We start from the raw sequence: 24233 nt of genomic DNA, 5'->3' as shown, positions 1-24233 counted from the left end.
GTCAAGGTTATTAACGTGACCCCATTTTTTTAAAATATGCATACTGATTTGTGTACACTTTGTTTTTTTTATTTGTGGTTAAAGTTTAACGATAACCGTAACTTTAACGGCCTGTCATAAACTTAACCGAAGTATGAAGATATCAAATTACAACGATTTCACCATAGAGGTACAGTACTCGTCCAAAAGTGATGAACATCGGCCTTTAGAATGACATTTTGGCTTTGTAGAAATGTCATTCTAAAGGCGTTGTCTCTGTCACTCATACCTATATGACGTTTTGTCGATCTCAACGACAGAGACAGTGCTCTACAAATTTGCTATCTCTTTCTAAAGGTCGATGTACACTATTTTTGGTTGCGTACTGTACATAGTATTCATCTGTGGATTTCTTTCATTTCCGAATTAAATGACAGGTTTGCGCACAATTATTTACATTAACTAAAAGTTATTGTCTACGGATATGGTAAACAAAAAAAAAAACAATTTATACTTAGAATAAATATTTACTTTATTACTTTTTGTATACAACATTTAAATTATTTAAAAATACTTCTATCTACCTATATAATACATAAGAATTCCATTTTGAGAAAATGGTTTAGTTTATTCAGTGAGATTGCAAAAAGGCTATGTTCAATGACAATGATAAAAGAGAGTGGACTGCGAAGAGCCACAGAATTCAGATCAGGGATCGAAACGTAGTAAAAGAGTACCCAAAAGATCATTGAAAAGTGATTAAAAAAAGATGAATGTCAAAAAAAATTAAGCTGGTGTTAAGTCTATGGTGTTAATTATTGTATTGTATTGTATGTTTATTGTATCTATGTAGATTATAACATGGGGTTATTCAAGGGGCGGACCAACAAATTCCTAAAAGGCTGGCAACGCATCGGCGCGGCGGCTCCTCTGGTGCTGCAAATGTTCATGGGCGGCGGTAATCACTTAACATCAGGTGACCCGCCTGCTCGTTTGCTCGCTATATCTATTTAAAAAAAAAAACTTTGATTTTCGGTAGTAAAAAGTAGCCTATGTTATGTCACTCTCCAAGTCTTTATCTATACACGCCAATCCGTTGCACCGTGATTGAAGGACAAACAAACACACTTTCGCATTTATAACAAGGGTACTGATAGAAATCACAGATATCAGATATCACAGATATAACACAAACATGTTAAAAAAAACCATTCGGAATTCAATAATTCGAAAACATAGTTCCGTTTGTGATTTGGATTTGGTTGGTGACTCAAAATGGTTAACGCCCACTGAGATTTTCGTCTCTGTCATTTGTATGGCCTTACGTAACAGAGAGATCTAACTAACTTTTTCCCCTGGATTGAGAATAGGTTTTGAATTTTGATTGTTTTTTTTTACTATAACATTTTAAATAACTTTTGCTTATTCAAAATCCTTACTAATCCCATCCATGGCCACCAAAACATCACAGATACTAGACGCGTACAGACGGACATCCTCATTTTTTCTTATCTTCAAACTGGCGCAGTATAGTTTCTTATACATATCCGTTATTTTCTCATAGTCTTTGTTAGATTTCGATCTGCAATACTGTATTATGTTTCTTAGGATATAATGCAGGCGGTTTTCGTATAGAGATAAAAGACTGTGTTCGTTTTTCAAAGTTTTTTCGTCTCCCTCTTCAGGTTTGGGCGTCTCTTTCTGTTCGTCTGGGTCTCTGTCCTTCAGCACCTTCATGATGGACTGACACTGACGCAAAAGTTCGATCGCGTTTTGGAGGGACTTTAGTTTCACGTTCGGTGATACTGTAACAAAATTGGTTTAGATTAGCGTGACTTTTAACCGCTTTAAAAACCGGCCAAGTGCGAATCAGCCTCGCGCACTGAGGGTTCCGTAGTACAATCGTATTTTATCGACATTTTGCACGATAAATCAAAAACTACTTACCAATTTTCGGTGGAAGTTTGCATGTTAATGTAAATCGTATATTTTTTTTAGTTTTATCATTCTCTTATTTTAGAAGTTACAGGGTGGGGGGTGGGGGGGGGGGGGGGGGGGGGGTTGGACACATTTTACCACTTTGGAAGTGTCTCTCGCGCAAACTATTAAGTTTAGAAAAAATTGATATTTAAATAGAAATGGTTAATTTATTTTTATTTAATTTTATGATATAGATTTTTGAAGACCTATCCGTAGATACCCCTGGGGAGACAGCTGCAGATCGTCTCCCGACAGTTCTTGCTTGCCAATGCGCGGCGCGCAGTCTCAACCGCGACGCGTGCGCGAACTGACTCCTTTGAAAAAGGACCCCGGACGGGTTCGAAACTAGTCGGGCTAACGTCGGCTAAACACGTGAGTATAGCCGGGTGTGAGATATGTATAGTATGTGTGAGGAATATTGCGGCACTCACCGGCAGCGTGCGCCTCCAACGCAGCAACGTGTTCTAGCCGCACTGTGAGGAACATGGCGGCGTCCTCCAACGCAGCGAACTGTAGTGCCGCCTTCTCGTACTGACTGCACGTCGCGTTGAGCATGCTGCGGCGTCGCGGGCCCTCCTCCGTCGTCATCCTACGCAATATCAAAGATATTACAGAAAATGAGCCCATGAGGTGCAGACCTTAGTCTAAATATATAAAAGGATTAAATGACTGACTGATCTATCAACGCACAGCTCAAACTACTGGACGGATCGAGCTGAAAGGAGATTGCCCATTTTCTTAGGAGCTCTGGGCCACCCCTAATATAATAGCTATGTCACCATGGTTTTAATTTTATTTTGTAGACAAATAATTACATTTTTATATTCTGCAAACGATTTCCATTTATTCACCCTGGTTATAAAGAAATTTTATTTTTTATGTTGCTCATATTGAGCTTATATTTAATTAATACTTCTTCAAAATAAATGGATATTTACGATTCTAACTGTAATTGTGGATATTCTCAATAATAGAGTGAAAGAAAAGTAATAAATCATATAATCGTACAAAAATAATACATTTTTTTAAAATCTAATTTAAGTTTTGACACGACACGCCACAAAAGAGGGCCCGTTCACGGGCGATCTCTTTTGGCATGCAGATAGCTATTATGACGTAGGCATCCGTTAAGAAAGGATTTTTAAAAATTCAAATCTCTACATCGCCCGCTGAGTGACTCTGAGCTTTCTTATGAGGCCCATAGTTAGCGACCATGTCTCGGATCCATATGTCATGACTGGGAACACGCACTGTTCGAAGACTTGGGTCTTCAAGCACTGAGGAATTTTGGACAAGAAGACATCTCGAACGATACGAGGAACGGCAGTTCGAACCAGTGGTAAATTAAAACTACCTGACTATTCATAAGCACTTTTACATGAATAAAAAAACATTCTATTCTATTCGATAGTCCCGTCGACCGTCGTTCCGTATACCTGTATTGCGCGTGGTAGAGCGAGCCGAGGCGATGGTAGATCATAGCAGCTCGGAACTGGTAGAGATACTGTCGCGGGCCCGGACTCAGCAGGCAGTGCTTGAGCGCGTGCTTGAACGCTTCTGCCACCTCTGCGACTTCCTAGGACAACGGGAACTACCCTATAGGTTGGTTCGAGTCTTGATAGACACGACAGACAGACAGTCAGTCTTTAACTAGTATTATCTATTTTAGCGTTTAAACTACCGTGAGTGATTTCCATTATAAATACTATCTGTCCCGGCTTACTCACGTGTGTAGTCGACGTTAGCCCGACTAGTTTCGAACCCATCCGGGGTCCTTTTTCAAGGGAGTCCGTCCGCGCACGCGCCGCGGTTTTGACTGCGGGACGCACGTGCCGCTGCCCGTAGAGCCCGTTGTGAGGGTGGCTGGGACTCCCTTGAAAAAGGACCCCGGATGGGTTCGAAACTAGTCGGACTAACGTCGACTACACACGTGAGTAAGCCGGGACGGATAGTATTTATAATAGTATTATGTAGATTATAATATGACATATTTTGTACAATCCTTTTATTATTGTATTGTTCTATGCCGATCTGACTTTCGTAAGCGCTTGTAATGAGTCTAAATCGAAATAAATACAAAAAATACAAATACAGACAGAAAACGAAGTGATCCTATAAGGGTTCCTTTTTTTTCTCTGGAGATAAAGAACCCTAAAAATCGGATAAAATAAGTTAAAAGTATTTTTTTTTATTAAAAAATTTTTAAATGTTAGTATTTAAAAAATTACCATTGTAACTTTTGAAGTCTTTTTTGTGTTTCATTTAGAAATCTTTATATGTATGTAAAGTATGATTTTATTTGACAAATTTAACTTTTCGGAGTTACGCGTATAAAGCAATTAAATATTACTTTATCAGTACCCAGTAGAGAAAAACATCGTGAGGAAATCTGCATGCCTATATATTGTCTGTGGCGCAACGGTGTCTTGTTTACTCCGTAAAATAATGCAAATAATAATTAAATAACAGCAAATTTTTCGTGTCTATTTACAAACATTAAGCAGTTTAACTTGTGATTAGTGCGTGTAAATGTTATTTAAGCGAAGTGCTACGTGAAACTGCAATTAATCACCATTTCATTGTTGCTCCCATGGTGACAATTTTTCCAAATTACACGATTGACTGCAAACAAAATCGATTAAATACGTGCTTAAATTGTCTATTCAAAATGATTAAGTTGTGATATTTATGTTAAACACTAAAGACTTTGAATATAGACTTGGTTTTTGGCCTAAAATAGTTACTTGCCATAACCTACAAGTTCAACAAAAAGTGACGGTGTGCAAATGAGCTATACAATCGCAGCCCGGGTGGCACGGCGTTAAAGTGCTTATCCAAAACACACTATTATAATTATAATAACTGTTCGACCAAGAGACGTAATTATAAATTAGAGCATAATACGGCAGAGCAAAATGTCTGACCAGAGTACTTGGGGTTGTTGTGATAACAATACTGATTGCAACGATGAGGACTGTGTTAAATGTTATGCTTGTAGCACACTTTATCATGTACTCTGCCTGCAGCCTACTAATTCTAGGGAAGCCGCCTTATTAAGAACCAACAGTAACAATTGGAAATGTCCATTGTGTTCTGGAGTTAAAACGGGAAGAAATGATGACACTCCTGTTCGTTCGGATACAAGTAAAAATCTCACTAGTCGATCCAAGAAACGCATGGCTGTATCTTCTCCTCCTCAGCCTGTAGAATCAGGGATTACGGGTGATGAAATACGAGATATAATACGGGAGGAATTAAAATCTATGATGGAAGAAGGTTTGTCGCGTATGAATAAAACTATGCACAATATAATAAACAGTGAGCTGAAAGATATTAAGAGCGAAATGCAATGCCTGAAGGATTCGATAGAATTTTTAAGTGGCCAATATGAGGATGTCACTAAAGAATTTAAGTTGGCTACAGAGACTATTGCGGAACTGAAGCAGCAAAATGAAAAATCTCAATCAACTATAAAAGAAATTTCACAAAAAATAAATATTCTTGAACAAAATGCGAGAGCTAGCAACATTGAAATACAATGTTTGCCAGAGAACAGAAGTGAAAATCTCTTAGAAGTGGTCCAAAAATTAATTAAGGTAGTTGGTATTGATGTTAAGGAAGAACATGTATTGCACTGCACTCGAATTGCAAAAAAAAATCGGGAAAACCCAAGACCTAGATCTGCTATTGTGCAATTCAATTCCCCGTTGACACGTGATAAAGTTTTAGCTGCTGTGACAAAATTTAATAAGTCTAAGAAACCGTCTGAAAAACTTAACTCCTCTCATGTCGGTTATTCTGGCGAGCAAAAGCCCATATATATAATGGAACATTTATCAGCCTTTAATAAAGAACTACACGCAGCTGCTCGCATAAAGGCTAAAGAGAAGGGTTATACATTTACGTGGATCCGAAATGGGAGAATATTTGTTAGAAAAAATGCCAATTCAGAGTACCGACTAATACGGGATTTCGATTCTCTTAATAATATTGTTTAGTTATTTTAAGATTTTTTAGCATGTATTGGTCATAAAATCATTAACATACGATTCATTAGGTATTTATTATCAAAATGTCCGAGGATTACGTACCAAAACGCTGGATTTTTATAAGGCCTTATGTTGTTCAAGTTTTGATATAATTGTACTTTCTGAAACTTGGCTTAAGGACTACATTTTAAGTACGGAGCTTTTTGATGATAGATATTCAGTTTATAGACGAGATAGAAGTGATACAGGAAGTCTTAAAAAAGATGGAGGTGGTGTGCTTGTAGCGGTTAAAAAATCTATTAAGTCTAAGCGGCTCAAGCAATTTGAAAGTGATAAGGAAGATCTTTGGGTATCTTTAGAATTCAGGAATAAAAAATCTGTAATCCATATTAATTTATGTGCAATTTATCTACCTCCACCTTTTGATAAGAAATGTTTGGAGGCTTTTATGGACAGGTATAACAATTTTAAAGATAGGTTAGACGGATACACTTGCATTGTCGGTGATTTTAATATGAACTTTCTTGATTGGGATTCTCAGAACAAATTGGTAAGAAACAGTAATTCTTTGCCTGCGCAAGCATTTAGTGACTTTCTATGTGTAAATCACCTCCGACAGTGCAATATCATCCCTAATCACAAAGGAAAGTTTCTTGACCTTGTCCTATCTGATATACCGGAATGTTTAGTATTAGAATCAGATACTCCATTATGCAATATTGACAATTATCACCCTCCCCTAGAAATCTCTATTGTTATTAGCGATCTTAAAACGTTACCATATAATCCTAATTTAAAGAAATATGACTTTCGAAGAGCGAATTACCAAATAATTAATGATTTCTTTAACAATGTCGACTGGGGAGAGGCTTTTATCAGGTGCGAAGATGTAAATGATATGGTAAAGGAATTTAATGATATACTTAAAAATGCTTTACAAAAATTTGTTCCACTATACAAACCTAAAAATAGGCGTTTTCCGTTTTGGTATAGTCGTAGTCTTATAAAAATGCTTAAGGAAAAAAATAAAATTAGAATTAAATTTAAGAAGTATAAAAACCCCAGAGATGAAATAGAATTACTTATTTTAAAGGAACGTAGTATAATTTTGACTAAAACATGTTACCAATTGTATCTAACTAATATGGAGGATCTAATCGCGAAGAATTCGTCTCACTTCTTTTCCTATATAAAGCGAAAAAGAGGCGTAGGTAGTTCATATCCTGCTACAATGTCTAACGGAGCCGTTACAACATCGGACGGGATAGAGATATGTAATATGTTTGCCAATTATTTCTTCTCTGTGTATAAAGATGAAGTTAACTATGATTCCTCAAGTCAATGTGCTATAAGTAAAGACTATTTTAACTCAATTAGCATAAATGGTGACTCCTTTTCGACTTTAAGCGTCGGGGAAAAAGATGTCCTAAAGATGCTACAAAATATAAATCCCTCAAAGGGCACTGGACCTGATATTGTTTCCCCGTTGTTCATATTTAAGTGTGCTCGTAGTTTAGCAAAGCCTCTAACAGTAATATATAATAGATCACTTGACACTGGTGTCTTTCCTACTTCATGGAAAGTTGCTAAGGTGGTTCCGATTTTCAAAAATGAAAGCGACACAATGATCTCCAACTACAGACCTATATCATTGCTTTCGACTTTCGCAAAAGTGTTTGAAGCATTATTGTGTCCCTACCTTCAGAGCTATTTTTGGAAATACCTTAGTGATTGCCAACACGGCTTTGCTAAATTCAGATCAACAACCACTAATTTAGTTACATTTGTAGAAAAACTATCAGAGGCAATTGACAAAAATAAACAGGTTGATGCTGTTTATACTGATTTCAGTAAGGCATTTGATTCAGTTTCTCACAGTATATTGTTACATAAATTAGCAATGTATGGCATATGTGGTTCATTACTGCGGTGGTTTCAATCTTACTTAGTCAACCGTTCTTTTTTTGTGGTTGTGGGTGGGTATAAATCTGGTCATAAATCAATAAAATCAGGGGTTCCTCAGGGCTCCCATTTAGGCCCCATTCTTTTTAACATATTTATTAATGATATCACTAATTGTTTTTTGAACTCCACACCTTTTTTGTATGCGGATGACTTAAAGATTATCAGAATAGTAAATAGCCCCGATGATACGAAGCTTTTGCAAAGTGATGTTAATAGACTGGTGCAGTGGTGCACGGACAATAACTTAGAGATGAATATTAAAAAATGTATGCATATAAAGTTTACACGGAAATTTAATGTCATACCGTCCACATATTCGTTTGGTAATAATTTTCTTTGTGAAGTTAATCTTGTTAGGGATCTGGGAGTAACTATAGATCGTAATTTAACTTTTATACCTCATATAGATATAACAATTAAACGGGCATCTAAAATGTTGGGATTCATTATACGAAATGGGAAAGAATTTACTAAGATTAGCACAAAAATATTACTATATAAGGCGTTAGTACTTAGCACTTTAGAATATTGCAGTGTTGTTTGGCGGCCTCACTATGCTACACATATGCTTAGGATTGAGCGAGTGCAAAAGCGCTTTCTTTGGCATCTTACGTTTGCGGCTGGAAAAGTAAAAAACCTAAGAAGTTATAATAGCAGACTAAATTTCTTTAATATGGAATCCTTAGAAACTCGTAGAACAAAACTCGATCTCATATTTTTATTTAAGATTTTCAACAACAAAATAGATTGTTCTTCTCTTTCAAATAGCTTTAAATTAAGGGTTCCTTCGAAATATCCTAGAAAACCTTTAAATTCTTCTTTATCTTTTCCTCGACGCTCAACAGTTATGGGTGCTAACTCGCCAATCCCTAGAATAAGTCAACTTTATAATAAGCTCAATGTGCTAGACATACACGCGGACTCACTGGTTAAATTCCGGAATTCAGTTCATATGGCATTAAGTGAATTGCCATAGTAATTTACTTGATGCCATGTGAACTGCTTACCTACATTTGTTTATTGGTTTATTATTTATTTATATTATTTTTTAATTAAGTAACTTTTTTTTTTAGTAGTAAAATTACCTGACACATTCGCATGCGGTGATTACTTTTAATTAGCTCGTCATATTATCTTAAAACTTTTGTATTGTTAAATTTGTATTTGATGTATATGATTAGCTGTTAGTGATCCAAATAAATGAAGAAAAAAAAAAAAAAAAAAATGCCTGCGTGATCTATGATGTTCTCAAAGGTGTGTGAAGTCTGCCGATCCGCACTTGGCCGCATACACCCTTCTGATTCAGAGAAGAGGTCCATACTCAGTAGTGAGCCGGCGATGGCTTGAGATGATAATAATAATAATATATCTTTATTTGCAAAAAAGATTTGACACATAAGACTTTGACCACTGGCTCCCAAAGAAGTAGAAACTGTGTCATAGGAGCCAGTGCCTTCCCTGTTACATAAGCTTTTTTAATTTACAAAACAATTATTGAGTATCTAACTATTACTTAATAATAAAATCTAAATAAAACAATAAAATAAGATAAATAAGTAAAATAAAATAGAATAAAATAAAAATTAAAAATTCACATGGCATGTGTATATGCGTATGTGTGTGGGTGTATGGTTGTGTGGGTTTGTGTGTGTGTGTGTGTGTGTGTGTGTGTGTGTGTGTGTGTGTGTGTGTGTGTGTGTGTGTGTGTATAAGTAAGTGTGTATATTATTTTTACGTAGAAATGTGGTGTGCGCTTAAAAGTTCTTCAATACTCACATAACTAACATAACTGATGATGATGATGATGATGACTTACATTGGCATACACCCCTGGACAATCCTGCATCAGCACGGCCCTGGTGTACAAGTGGCAGGAGAGCTCCCAGGATACCAGGTCCCATACTGATGCCGCCCCGCAGGACTCCCTGGGCCCTAGCAGCTTAAGTGCTGATGTGTAGAGGTCTTCGGCTTGACTGTAAAGGCTTCTTTTTTCAGAGCTGTGGAAAAAAAATTACATGTGAGAAAATGGAGTTTTATTATCTATCTATCTGTCCCGGCTTACTCACGTGTGTAGTCGACGTTAGCCCGACTAGTTTCGAACCCATCCGGGGTCCTTTTTCAAGGGAGTCCGTCCGTTATTTATTTATTTATTTTTATTTTTCATGTACCAAAATTGTAGTTACAAAGTAATAATAAATATTCAGTTACATTGGACTATTCTCTTCTTCAAAATATATAAAAGGAAAAGGTGACTAATTGAATGACTGACTGACTGATCTATCAACGCACAACTCAAACTACTGGACGGATCGGGCTGAAATTTGGCATGCAGATAGCTATTATGACGTAGGCATCCGCTAAGGATTTTTGTAAATTCCTAAGGGGATATTATTCCTAAATAGGGGTTTGAATTTCGTGTAGTCCACGCGGACGAAGTCGCGAGTATAAGCTAGTTTGAATTATATAATAACTTAGCACCTAGGATTTGAATAATGTATTTTTTTTTTAATTATTTTATTGGTGGTTCAATAAAAAAATAAAAAGCCTTATAGTCTTGTCATCGGTAAAATAAGAGCTACTTTACGAGTGAATGTATTGTAAATAGTATTGTACAGGTAATGTATTGTAAACTCGCTCGTTTACTCGCTATTTTTAGGATTCCGTACCTCAAAAGGAAAAACGGAACCCTTATAGGATCACTTTGTTGTCTGTCTGTCTGTCGGTCTGTCAAGAAACCTACAGGGTACTTCCCGTTGACCTAGAATCATGAAGTTTGGCTTGTAGGTAGGTCTTATAGCAGACATTTGGGGAAAAATCTGAAAACCGTGAATTTGTGGTTACATCACACACAAAAAAAATTGATTATGGTCATAAACTAATAATTAGGATTTTCAATTTTCAAAGTAAGATAAATATATGGAATGGGGTAACATAGGAAAGGTCTTCACCTGTGCATTCTAAAACAGATTTTTATTTATTTTTATGCATCATAGTTTTTGAATTATCGTGCAAAATGTCGAAAAAAATACGACTGTAGTACGGAACTCTCGTTGCGCGAGCCTGACTCGCACTTGGCCGTTTTTTTTTAACTCACTTGAAGCCTCCCTGTATGCAGTGCGCCCTGAACCTCATATAGCGCGCCTTGTTGCAGTACAGAAGCGCCAGGTTTGGCACGTCGTTAACCTGCGGCAAATTAAAGGGTTAGTGTTCCCTCACATTATATTCTATATATATATAAAAGGAAAAGGTGACTGACTGACTGACTGACTGACTGATCTATCACCGCACAGCTCAAACTACTGGACGGATCGCGCTTAAATTCGGCATGCAGATAGCTATTATAACGTAGGCGTCCGCTAAGAAAGGATTTTTCAAAATTCAACCCCTAAAGGGGTAAAATAGGGGTTTGAAATCTGTGTAGTCCACGCGGACGAAGTCGCGAGCATAAGCTAGTTATGACATATAACTATAGTTTGATTTTAATTTAGTTTGTAAAGAGCTTCCGAGACGGTCAAGCAGTTTGATGTCGAGCTAGGTCTAACTCATAGGTCTCATAGGTCATAGCCCATAGGCGAAGACTCTCCGTTACTGGCGAAACTTCAAAGTCTTGATCACCGCCGCAAGGTTGCCGGCTTATCGGTGTTTTATAAGATATAGCTGATCCCCGCTGCTTCGCCCGCGTATATTTAGGTTTTTAAAGATCCCGTATAGCCTATGGCACTCAGGAATAATGTAGCTTTCTACTGGTGAAAGAATTTTTAAAATCGGTTCAGTAGTTCCAAAGATTACCCTCTACAAACAAACTTAACGACATTACCTATTTATATAATTGGTTGTGCAATGAGAAACCTGGAAATTATTACGCAGAATATTATTTAATACACTTATTACAAGAAAGAATCAATGTACCGTTTTCTTTAGCTAATTCATTCATAGCTCCCTAGATGACGCTATATAGGTGTTGCATCGCGGCAAATCGCGCGCACACACGCTCCCGTCATTGGAGCACCTGTCAACTTCGCCATATGTAAAAACGCAGTCTGAAAAACGACACGCTAACATCCGCTCGCGCGCAGGCCACCTATGGCCTTGCATTGGTACCAGCACGAAAATCTAGAAACGCTCTCACGCATCCCTAAGGCTGATTCAAGGAGTCCTGGAGAATTGCATAAGAACAGGTCAGTGATTTCTTCCTTGTATATATCTGTTTTAGGCATTATTTTGTTGTTTTTTCTAGGTTTTTTGTTGCAAATACCATCGCCGCTAATTCCATACTATTGCAGTATAATTATTATAATTAATTTCGCACACGCACCCAGGGTCAGTGACTATTTACAAGTCGCCGATCCAATAATAGTATAGATACTATCTGATGCCCGCGACTTCGCACACACACACACACACACGTTCGCAAAAATTACCTGCGTGAAGATGGTCGTGGCCTCGTCCAAACACTCAGCGGAGCGGCGCGACAGAGAGCTGAACTGCTTGTATACAAGTTTGGCGTTGCCGTCCTTTTGCTCGGCCTCTTCCACGTATTTCACGTACATCTCTGTACGAGAGAGAAACACCAATTATTTGAAGTGAAAGTTAAAAGTAAAATATTTTTTATTGTCCCTCACTACCCATAATATTATAAATGCGAAAGTGTTTGTTTGTTGGTTTGTCCTTCAATCATGTCGAAAAGGAGCAACGGATCGACGTGATTTTTTACATGGGTATAGTTTATAGGAGAGTGACATATGCTACTTTTTATCCCGGAAAATCAAAGAGTTCCCACGGGATTTATAAAGAACCTAAATCCACGCGTATGAGGTCGCGGGCATTAGCTAGTATGTTTATAAATGGTATGGAAAAATTTATTTTTTAAATCCACGAAAAAAGACAGTTTCCCGCGGGACGCGTACGAAGTCGCAAGCAAACAGCTAGTAGAAAATAAATAAGAAATTATAATAAGATAGTACAATAGGCGGCATTTTTAGCTTGATGTCGCGGGTCATTTTTTTTGTTTTTAGGTAAATCATAAATTACGCTCTCATTCATATATCAACACATACTCACGTTTTTTAGCGTTTAAACTATCGTGAGTGATTTCCATATTATACATATCTTACACCCGGCTGTACTCACGTGTTTAGTCGACGTTAGCCCGACTAGTTTCGAACCCATCCGGGGTCCAGTTCGCGTACACGTCGCGGTTGAACTGCACGCCGCTGCTCGAACAGCCCGTTGTGAGGGCGGCTGAGTTGACATACTCACGTTGCGCATCGTTCATGTATCGGACAGCGAGTTCGTTGCACACGGAGGCCCTCCGACGTAACAACTCGTCCCGTTTGTGCGTCTCGTCGTCCGACACCAGTCCCGCCTTGCGGTAGAACTCGCACGACGACAGCATCGCTTCCGTCTCGCTCTTTGGCAGGGCTATTTCTGAACATTAAGCTCCATTTGAGCATCATAATCCATTTAGAGCAATGCCAAAAACAAAAAATGCCAAAATGAAAATGTTTGGAAATACCAACACCAAAATTTCGAAGTTTTAGCGTGGGGGCTGTGCGGGTGTGCGGGGCGTTCCGCCCCCAATGCCCGTCAAAACGCGCGTTTAGTATGCGAGATTGTATGAAATACTGGAATGTGACGTCACATCATAATGACGTACTTTTTAATCGATAATTTAAAATGGATATTACGCTTAAAACTAACAAAGGATGTCGATTTTACGTATTTTGGAAGATATATACTATTTAATAATAATCACTGAGAAATAATTTATTTTTGATGTAGTCAAATACTCAATTGCTATCTCGACCTGTCGCGTACTATACCCATCTTTTAAATTTTAGAGACTCTAGTTCCTATATTTTAGTTTTTTTTAATAGCGATTTTGCATTTCTTGGCGGCTTTAGCGCATTCTTTACCACCGCTTCCACTTCACCACCTAATATGGTCCAATGTAAGAAAAGGACGAAAACTTACCCAATTCGAATGCATCACCAATTTCGCCATCCAATTCCTCAGCCATATCATTTTCTATTTCAAGTTTTATTTGACCGTCAATTTCGTGGTCCGTCTCAAACTGTTTCCTGAATTGCTCTAAACTGTTCCAATGTTTGCTCAATTGAAAAAAATTGTCACCAACACGGCCAATAAGGCAACTGGCATCTACAACCCTACTCTTTATGATCATATTGCTCAACAACCTTTGGCATTTATTGGCCATATCTATATACTTGAGAGAAAACCCGTACTGTTCATGAGAGTAACTATATTCAGCCAAAGTTGCGTATGCAAGGCATATTTTTTCATACAATAAAGTTTTCAAATGTAATTTCCAAGCAAAATTGTCATCTCTATTAGGTTCGTGTAGATTTGGGATGGTATTTTTTTCTTTTCGGACTAGAATCGCGTTTTTATCGATCGCGGATTTAGTTTCGATTAAAAAGTTGCCGGATTTATCGGTTTTTTTCTCGCGCTTGCGTCGTCTGCTCCTAGAGACGTGTTCTTTTTGGTCTTTGTTGTCTTTGGTGCGTTTGAGCGGTTCGTAGTTCATTTTTATTGGTTCGTACGGGTTCGCCATTTTCGGATGCTGCTCTTCTATTATGATCTGTTGTTTGAGACGTTCCCGTTCTTCCTATTAATATTATATAATATTCTATCAATAGATATTTTAATTAAGTTTGTTTTGTTTGTATATTTATTAGTCACCACATCTTACACCTCACATTTAATAACTAGAGCCGCCGAGTTTTGCTGGTTCTTCTCGAAAGTATAGGAAAGGCATTCTGAACCCGTGGTAGGTTTTTTTGACGATACAAAAGCACTTGTAAAAGTTTTATATGCATAAAATATCTTTCTAGTTCTCTATACCTATATAGATAAGGCCTGCGACTGCATCCGCGTGGATTTCGGATTAAAAATCCCGAGCAAACTCTTCGATTTTCCGGGACAAAAAGTAACTTTTGCGGCGTGAACGAAAGACGAATATACAAACAAACACTTTTTCGCATTTATAATATGGATATTGGATAGTGATACAGATTGCACATCAGACAAATATTAAACAATTCAAAAAGTGGATAAATGTACACTAATCACTAGTTACTACATCACGTAACGAATATTAGCATTACCATCCGCGGATATTCGCATATTTTGCATATTCGCATTCGCATTCCGCGAAATTACTGCGAATGTTTCGCGGTGCATTTCGCATGCTGCATGTTATAGCAAATTAAGCTTTTAGTTCATTATATATCTGGAAAGTGTAAAAAAAAAGTTTGAACATGAAAAAATAACTTTTAATTTAGTATCTAATTGTGAAAACCTTTTATTTGCTTGTAGTTACTTAAGTTTAAGATTATAATAGATTAATGTAAGCTGTACCCGTAGTACAAGATTTTACGTCTCACCAAACGAAACCAAATTCGAGAGTCGAAATACTTCCGCGTTACAGTAAAATGGACCTAAACAGCCTTGAATTGAAGTCAAATATTCAATGCCACTGATTTTAATTTCGCAATGTTTCCGCTTGGAGCGCTGGCTGTAGAAGTGTAGACAAACTTGAGCTTTAAAACAAGGCATTTAAGATCCAGTTTACTGTAACGCGGAAGTATTTCGACTCTCGAATTTGGTTTGGTTTGGTGAGACGTAAAATCTTGTACTACGGGTACTGTTGGTTCTAATAAAAAAATAAAAAAGTATTGAATGTACCTTTGATTTATTGATAGTAAGATGGTGCAAAGCCTTTAGTCCTTTCAGAGCATGTCGCAAGGCGCGTCCGCAGCGGGTTGCGGGTTCAATCCCGAGACCTTTACCCGGATCTGTCTTGGCTTTCTCGTCCTGTAATTAATTTTGTGTATTTCAACTTTCAAAGTATCTTGTGTAGGTAATAGTTATATGCAATATCTGTCACCTCGAAGCACCGCAGCTCGAAGTCTCAACCACGACGCGTGCGCGAACTGACTCCCTTGAAAAAGGACCCCGGATGGGTTCGAAACTAGTCGGGCTAACGTCGACTAAACACGTGAGTACAGCCGGTGACAGATATTGTATATGTGAGAGCTACTCTATATAAATAACACATGAGAGTGTTACGGATACAACTATCCTTACCTATCTAGTATTACTAGTATTATTAGTAGTAGTAGTAGTATTACTAATCTACTCCATTTCTATATTACTGTAATAAATATCTAAATCCGGAGGTGGGCGCTAATAGCTGTAACACAGTTTTTTTTTTAACTAACACAGCTATTACCGTTTCCCTAGTGTTTATGTTCATATGTAAATTTGAAGAATAAATAATTTTTATTTTTTTTATTTTTTTTTATCTATATAAAACCCAGGCATCGCCGGGGGAGCTAACATGTCGTCTAGCAGTCCAGCTACGTGTAGAAATTTGCCATCTCATCACGTTCCGGCACATGGAATCATCAAGGTCTGCAGCCACCAATGTACGTGATCTCTGGTGCTAACCGACCACAGAACGGTAGAGGGGAAATCGATATAAAATCGATAGAGTTAGTTTTAAGGCGGCATTAATCTAGCATAAGTAGTATTGTAATTTAGATAAAGTAAGGGCCTTCGTGTCCCAACGTCGACACGAATGGCCAAATAAAATCATATTTGACGACCTCCCTGGCGCAGTGGTAAGCGCTGTGGTTTTAATAGTGGGAGGTCCCGGGTTCGATTCCTGGCAGGGGTTTGGAATTTTATAATTTCTAAATTTCTGGTCTGGTCTGGTGGGAGGCTTCGGCCGTGGCTAGTTACCACCCTACCGGCAAAGCCGTGCCGCCAAGCGATTTAGCGTTCCGGTACGATGCCGCGTAGAAACCAAAGGGGTATGGGTTTAATAAAAACTGCCATACCCCTTCCAGGTTAGCCCGCTATCATCTTAGACTGCATCATCACTTACCACCAGGTGAAATTGCAGTCAAGGGCTAACTTGTATCTGAATAAAAAAAAAAAAAAAAAAAAAAATCACAACCAAAAGGGAGTCTATTTCCAACCCCGCTCCAGGTAAGCCGCCCTTACGTAACTTGCGCGAGAGCTTATTTTGCTCTAAACTTTTTCACTTTATTGGCAGCGCGGTTCAAGTGGACCTACCTACTATTCAGTATTCACGTTACGTCTAGTTACTATTGTTTCTCACACTTTCGAGTTGTCGATTTTTTTTTTAATTATTGGCTTGGGCAGAATTATCGTTGAAAATGAACTGGACAGGTAAGAAATTCTAAAAAGAACAATGACTTATACACAATGTTTTAACTGATATCCAAAACGATACCGTCTATGCGACGATTCGTTTGTGCAACACTGCAGGTCTCGTACGCGTAGCGTCGTAACGATACGCTTACGATACGACTACGCTTACGACCCGTGTGCGATTTGCGAAGGAGCTTAGGTGTTAACTTACGGTATGGTGTGAAGAATTTCTATGGCCAATGTCTCTGAGAGCGAGTCCACGCACTTGTAAGGCAAGCTCCGTACTTTCACTGCTGCTCTCTCGCTCGCACACACCTGGCTCACTGTGGTCATCTCCCTCGCACTTCTCGTCCTGGAGCAAAATGTATTGTGTTTATGTATTTACATATCCAAATGCTACAGGTATAACATACCTGACATCGCTACACAAAAAAAGTTTGCCGAACCTAAAGTTAATTCAAAGTTATTTCGTCTGTCCACCTAGTGGGGGGGGGTCTTCCAATGCTGCGTCTTCCGGTGCGAGGTGGCCATTCCAGCACCTTGGGACCCCAACGTCTATCGATTGTACGAACTATGTGCCCTGCCCATTGCCACTTCAGCTTCGCAACCCGTTGAGCTATATCGGTTACTCTAGTTCTCCTACGGATCTCCTCATTTCTGATTTGATCATGTAGAGAAACTACGAGCATAGCTCTCTCCATCGCCCGCTGAGTGACTCTTAGTTTTCTTATGAGGCCCATAGTTAGCGACCATGTCTCGGATCCATATGCCATAAAATAAGTGAATGATGAATAAATGTGTGTGATTTTATTTTCTTAGATCTACCCGTAACATCTCTCTTCTGCCTTTACCTTCGATTCCGGTTCCGGTTTCGATATAACCAATTTAACAAGTCCGTTTCCTATATAACCACTTCCGTAACATCCCTGGTCCATACTAATCCATACTGATATTTCATGAATAAGTCTGACATTGATATGTTCTTTTTAGTTGAAATGTGTAATTACCTTGTCTGTGGTGTCGCTCATAATCTCGACTTTATCGCTCGCTTCGTCCTTGTCCGTTATGTTGCTGTCTCTTTCGCACCCACTGTCAACATCAGAAGGGGGATGCCCAGGAAACTCCGCATAGTTCCCGAAATCTGACTCCTCTTCCGAATCCGAGCTTTCGTCTGCAAATAGAATATATAATTTCATACAATATGATCAGTTCCCCAAAAAATAAATATAGTGTGTCTTTTAAATCTTCTCTTCCGTCGAAGTAAATGCGCGCGCCATTACTTTTTTCAAAATAAGTCGCCAAAAGTTTTTTGTTATCATGTCATTTAGTTGGTAAGAAATAGCTTGGTACAACCTCGGTACAAGATGGCGGCTTTAAGATAGCCATTCTGTTTGGCTATTTTCGAAAAAAATCTGTGTTATTTTCACGCAATCTCCCAAGTCAAATAGAAAAGTGGACATACAGATGAAGAAACAACAAAGTCATTGTTAAAAAGCCTTTTCAAGATATCAAAAAATTTTGTGTTCTTACCATTGACTTAGGTATATATTACTTCGTATGGTCAGGGCCATTGAACAAACAAAATGGCACCGACTCATTGGTGCTTTAGCACCAATGCAACCTCAGTGACGTCTGGATTTCAAACGGGTCGTTCATTAGTATCCAAGCGGTGGCGCTGATTTTTTGATTGCAAAACCGTGAAAAGTTTTGTTCGCGTGGGCATATCTTGTCTTCTTGATGGTTATGGTTATGGTTATGATGGTTCTTACCTTTGAAGTTCGGACAAGCTGGGTTTGTGGTAGCAGGAACATATAGATCCGACAACATATAGTGGGAAGACGCCACAATCTGGGGGTACCTCTCAACCTTCAATAACTCCACAACATGTTCCAACAATTGCCGGACATGTCTGGACCTGTTCATCAATTGCATATTCCTTGCCACTCTATACAATAACATTGCAACTGGTATTGTAAACGCATTGCCCATAGTCTTTGGAAATTTTTGGACATTAAATAGTTAAGTGGAGAGACAGACGGACGGACAACAAAAGTGACCTTTGAAAATCACTTTAAGTACATCAAAAAAATCTGTGCTTACCTTTGAAGTTCGGGCAAGCTGGATTTGTCGTAGCGGGAACATACAAATCTGATAACATATAGTGGGAAGACGCCACGATCTGGGGGTACCTCTCAACCTTCAATAACTCCACAACATGTTCCAACAATTGCCGGACATGTTTGGACCTGTTCATCAATCGCATATTCCTTGCCACTCTATATAATAACATTGCTACGGGCGTTGTAAACGGATTGTCCATAGTATCCGGACATAGAGACGTCAAATCGTAGAGCTTCACCACATCATCATGCGGACCTTTGAACAACCAATACGTATGGCCCGCTTTCGTCGCGTTAGATTTCAAAAAGGATAGGATATTTTGAGCAACATTCCTTATGACTTTCGGTGAGAATCTACTGTTCTCCATATTGGGTAAGTCCTCAGTTTTCATCGGCTCGTACTTTTGGACTATTCCATCTAAATGGTAGCACATTAATACTTCTGGGACATTGCACATTAAGTTGTCCAACCAATAGTCGATGCCTGTTAGTACGTTGATGGCTTCTCTGGCGTCTCGCAAACGTAAGCTGACGCAAGGTCGGTCCTTGTCGCCGAAGATAGGAAGGTTGCTGCCTATTAACATATGGATGTCTTCGAAAGTCCAGAGGACATTGCGGTTGAAGTTTTGCTCTTTCGCTGGTTCGGCTTCTGGACGGGTTTCGGGTTCTGGGAGAAATGGTCCTAGAAACAGAAATTTCAAAATAACTGACTATGTTTTTTTAAATAATCTAAATTACTCAATCATTCATCAATCAATCATCAGGAGATAGTTTAAGCGAAACTAGATTAAAAATTATTACACCAAAACTGGTACATCACTACCACTTTTATAATTCATCATCATCATCATCAGCCTGTGGACGTCCACTGCTGGACAAAGGTCTTATAGAAAAGAAAAGAGCGCCACTACACCCCAATCCTCAGCCTTTCTCATCCAGCCACTTTCCGCCAGCCTCTTTATATCGTCGGTCCATCGTACTGGAGGGCGTCCCACACTACGCTTGCTTAAACGCGGTCTCCACTCAAGGACTTCCCGGCTCCAACGGCCATCGCCTCTACGACAGGCATGAGGCATGCCACTGCCACTTTTATAAGTCGCATCAGCAAAATTATGAAATGAACTGATAAAATAGTCCAATTGTGTCTATTTATCTTAGACAGATGTAAGGGGAGGAAATGGAAGCTATTGCTTGTTTGGTTGTAGGTAAAGTGTATATTCACCGGGTAAGCACATGGGCGGGTGCGGAGTCTCGGCAGGTAACGGCTGCGGGCGCTCCGCCACACTGTGCGATAGGAACTTATGAGTCAGCTGTAACGCTGAACTGGGGCTAGGCGCCAGCGTCAGCGACATGCGCTCCTGTATAAAACAGTCATATACCATTTGAGGAGCTGGCAAACAGAACAGGACTTATGGATGACTTCCCTGGCACAGTGGTGACCGCTGTGTTCTTATAAGTTGAGGTTCCGGGTTCAATTGGGTATAACACATAAAACTAACAAACGACGTGGATTTTAGGTATTTAATAAATTATTCTCTGTAATTATTAAATCACCAGCTGCCCCGGCGAACTTCGTACCGCCTAACAGTCGATTCTTTAATTTTTTTAATACCATAACTTTTTCTCTCCGTATGAACCATCCTCGTACTTCAAGGAATATTACAAAAAAAGAATTAGCGAAATCGGTTTAGCTGTTCTCGAGATTTGCGATCAATAACACATTCAGCGATTCATTTTTATATATAGAAGAAGATTAGATCATCATTTCATAATCAATTTTAATTCAATAATTCACCTCCACTGTTTTAAAGAGAAAGTTTATTTTATATTTTTGCTGTTGCTTGTAAAACAACGATTAAATTCAACAAATCTATTCTATCGTCCTTACCTTTTCGGACATAGTTTTCAATATGTTCTCATAGAAGAAGTCCTTCAGCCAGGACCATTCTGACTTCATGAGATACTCGTACACGTCAAAATCATCCAACAGCAGTGTATTCTCCACTCTGTGTACCATCATGCTTACCTAGAAATAAGGTGCTATTTTATTAACTTCAACAGTTAGAGTACGCGGCCGAAAGTAATGTACATTGACCTTTAGAAGGAGATAGCAGATTTGTGGAGCACCGTCTCCCTCGTTTTTTTTTTTTAAAAAAAAAAAGGAAAATTAGGTACTCAATTGTATTACGATCTAGCCTAACTCATGACTTATAAATAATTTTATTTTAACCTAAACTTATAAATTATCTTATATACTAAGATATCTCTCTCGTTGAGACCGACAAAATGTCATATAGGTATGAGTGACAGAGATAATGCTCTACAAAGTCGAAATGTCATTCTAAGGGCCGATGTACATTACTTTCGGCACTGTAGTTTTGGATTAAATATTTTGAATTCCTCTGTGATCCCTCAAATCTGTAAAAAAAAACAACCTACCTACACATTTTTGCATTTCAAAAAAAAAAAAAAATTTAATACAAAACAGAACATTTTAAAAAGTTTTTGTGACCATTTCAATTGTATTATTAGGTAATACTTACAGTACCATTAGGCTGGTAAGGCAGTTTGAGAAGTTTTTTAATACACTCTGCATCTGATATCACATCTACCTCACCAACACAGTCTGGGAACATGTGCGCCATTCTAAAGCTATAATGATATAAGATAACTAATTAATTCATTAATTTAATTTTAAATACATATCAAAATATAACTATTAATTTAAAAGAATACAAATCACGTCGCAATGGTTGCGCAAATTGCGACGCGCATTTTTTGCATAGGTATAGTTGAGGACCTAGAGTGACATAGGCTTCTTATTATCCTGGGCAATCAAAGAGTTCCCACAGGATTTTTAAAAAACCTAAATCTATGCGTAAGAAGTTGCGGGCATCAGCTAGTCATCTAAATATATAAAAGAAAAATGTACTGACTGACCTATCAACGCACAGTTCAAACTACTGGACCAATTGGGTTGAAATTTGGCATGCAGACATCCAATAAAAAAGGATTTTTGAAAATTCAACCCCTAAGGGGGTGAAATTTGTGTAGTCCATGCGAACGAAGTCTCGGGCATGAGCTAGTATACCTGGATAGGCCGCTATCTCTCGTCAGTATCTGCTTCAGGCCATATGAGTCTATCCCACCCCAGTTGGAGGGTGGTAGGTTGAGATCTGTGTTACATTGCAGGCGCGCATATCCCACAGGGCTCTGAAATGCTGTGTACTTCACCACAGCTGTTGACTTCACACCAGGAGACGGACTGCGATCCTGTAAAAATAAATAATGTGGTTAATTTTGTTTTTATTAATGTAAGCTGATTAGTTGGTACTCCAATGGAGTTGCGAGCCGAATAGTCCTTGAGTGGAGACCACGTTTAAGCAAGCATAGTGTGGGAAGCCCTCCAGCACGATGGACCGACGATATAAAGAGGCTGGCAGGAAGTGGCTGGATGAGGAAGGCTGAGGACCAGGTGTGGTGGCGCTTTTAGGGAAAGCCTATGTCCAGCAGTGGACGTCCACAGGCTGATGAGGATGAAGCTGATTAGAACACTGGTCAAATCCTTCAACAGGAAGGTACCCTCTGAGTCACTGTGGTCTATACAGGCACATGTACAACCTTAAGCTCCAGGGCTCGGACATCTGCAGACTGTGCCACGAGTCTGGTTTGTTGGTTTGCCCTTCAATTACGTCGCAACAGATCAACGTGATTTTTTGAATGGGTATAGTTTAAGACCTGGAGAATAACATAGGCTACTTTTTATCCTGGAAAATCAAATATTACTCACAGGATTTTTAAAAATCTAAATCCACGCGTACGAAGTCGAGGGCACTAGATAGTACTCAATAGTTATTTAAAAGTTCTTGCACCCACATGAACAAGATAAAAAGACCCCGGCTCAGCATTTATGCTGCAGGTTTTAAAAAATAAAACCTGAGCGCTCGTATTCTGCCGAATATATTATATATTTAAACCGTTACTTTTATAGAAATCAAAATGTACAGCCAAACTGTTCCTCTTAAATAAATCTAAAAAACTTATCACTAGTACGTAATTTATTTAGGCGGATGAATAATAAAAATAATAAACTTACAGGCCTCATCTTAAAAATAAAATTGCAGAGTAATGTTACCAATGGCTTTGGCATATATTTGCAATGTCAGGTGAATCATATGGACCTCTGAAGGTATTCCAGAAAATATAAAATATCAAGGTAAGAGTGGATAAGGTCAACGGTAAGTTTATAAACAAATTTTGAGGTTACCTTATTGCGATTGCAATCACTTTCGCTCTCGCAATCATCCATGGTTGAATTTCCTATTCAAGAATCCTTGTAAATTAATTAGGTACAACTTGTAACTTACTAATTATCCGTACGAGGAAATAATTGAATGCAAAAAAAGAAATTTAAAATTGTTTTTATCAAAAATGTCTTTCTCTTTCTGTCACTTTAACACTCGTCTTCTTCTTCTTTTTTGACACTGACAATGACGCACGGTGAACATTCCTATTAATTGTGCATTTCCTTCTTTAGCATTTAGTTTAAGAAACTATAGGTTTATGTAACTTTTTCAAAGCGATTGTTACATAAAATAAATTAAATTTTATATTTCTAAGTTTATAAATATACTTTAATACATAATTTGTTAAAGATTTATACCGATTTTACAATCTACTTTCAATAAAAATAAATAACATTTTTTTTACAATCAATGTGCCATATGCGAAAAATTGAAATGTAAAATTCTTATGGGGATTCGAATTCGAAGATCAGCCAAATAATTAAATTATCGATATTAGTCAGAAAATTATCAAGCAACTATATTATTTATGTACTCATTAGATTTTACAAAGTTTACATACCTATAGAATAGAAACCCGAATGATCCCTCAAGGATTTCGTCAGAAGAACTTTTGCAGTTGTAAATCAAGTTTACTTGTAAATATCAAATGTATAGCAAAAGTATTCTTGGCACCATTCCACGCGGTCATGATT

The 24233-nt window shown here is 38.2% G+C and overlaps 1 protein-coding gene across 3 annotated transcripts; it reads right to left on the bottom strand.

Annotated features, from left to right (window-relative positions):
• Positions 1 to 486: 486 nt before the first annotated feature.
• Positions 487 to 24166, bottom strand: LOC117993721 (erythroid differentiation-related factor 1). 3 transcript variants are annotated; one of them, XM_069506825.1, is made up of 17 exons: positions 24101 to 24166; positions 22326 to 22507; positions 21778 to 21886; positions 21123 to 21260; positions 20457 to 20592; positions 19215 to 19916; positions 18122 to 18285; positions 17326 to 17466; positions 15620 to 15749; positions 13887 to 14543; positions 13173 to 13340; positions 12335 to 12465; positions 11008 to 11096; positions 9730 to 9910; positions 3396 to 3535; positions 2391 to 2548; positions 487 to 1784 (listed from the first exon to the last, which is right to left on the bottom strand). In XM_069506825.1, the coding sequence occupies exons 3-17, from the start codon at positions 21877 to 21879 to the stop codon at positions 1402 to 1404; spliced, it is 3420 nt and encodes a 1139-aa protein (XP_069362926.1). In that variant the 5' UTR covers positions 21880 to 21886; positions 22326 to 22507; positions 24101 to 24166; the 3' UTR covers positions 487 to 1401. The 3 variants fall into 3 exon arrangements, with proteins under 3 accessions (XP_069362926.1, XP_034837423.1, XP_069362924.1); XM_034981532.2 differs by lacking the exon at positions 24101 to 24166 and adding an exon at positions 23502 to 23737; XM_069506823.1 differs by lacking the exon at positions 24101 to 24166 and adding an exon at positions 23331 to 23456.
• Positions 24167 to 24233: the final 67 nt, after the last annotated feature.

The sequence above is a fragment of the Maniola hyperantus genome, chromosome 24 (assembly GCF_902806685.2).
Source record: "Maniola hyperantus chromosome 24, iAphHyp1.2, whole genome shotgun sequence".
Classification (NCBI taxonomy): Eukaryota; Metazoa; Arthropoda; class Insecta; order Lepidoptera; family Nymphalidae; genus Maniola; species Maniola hyperantus.
This window is presented reverse-complemented; position numbering and strand designations above follow the sequence as displayed.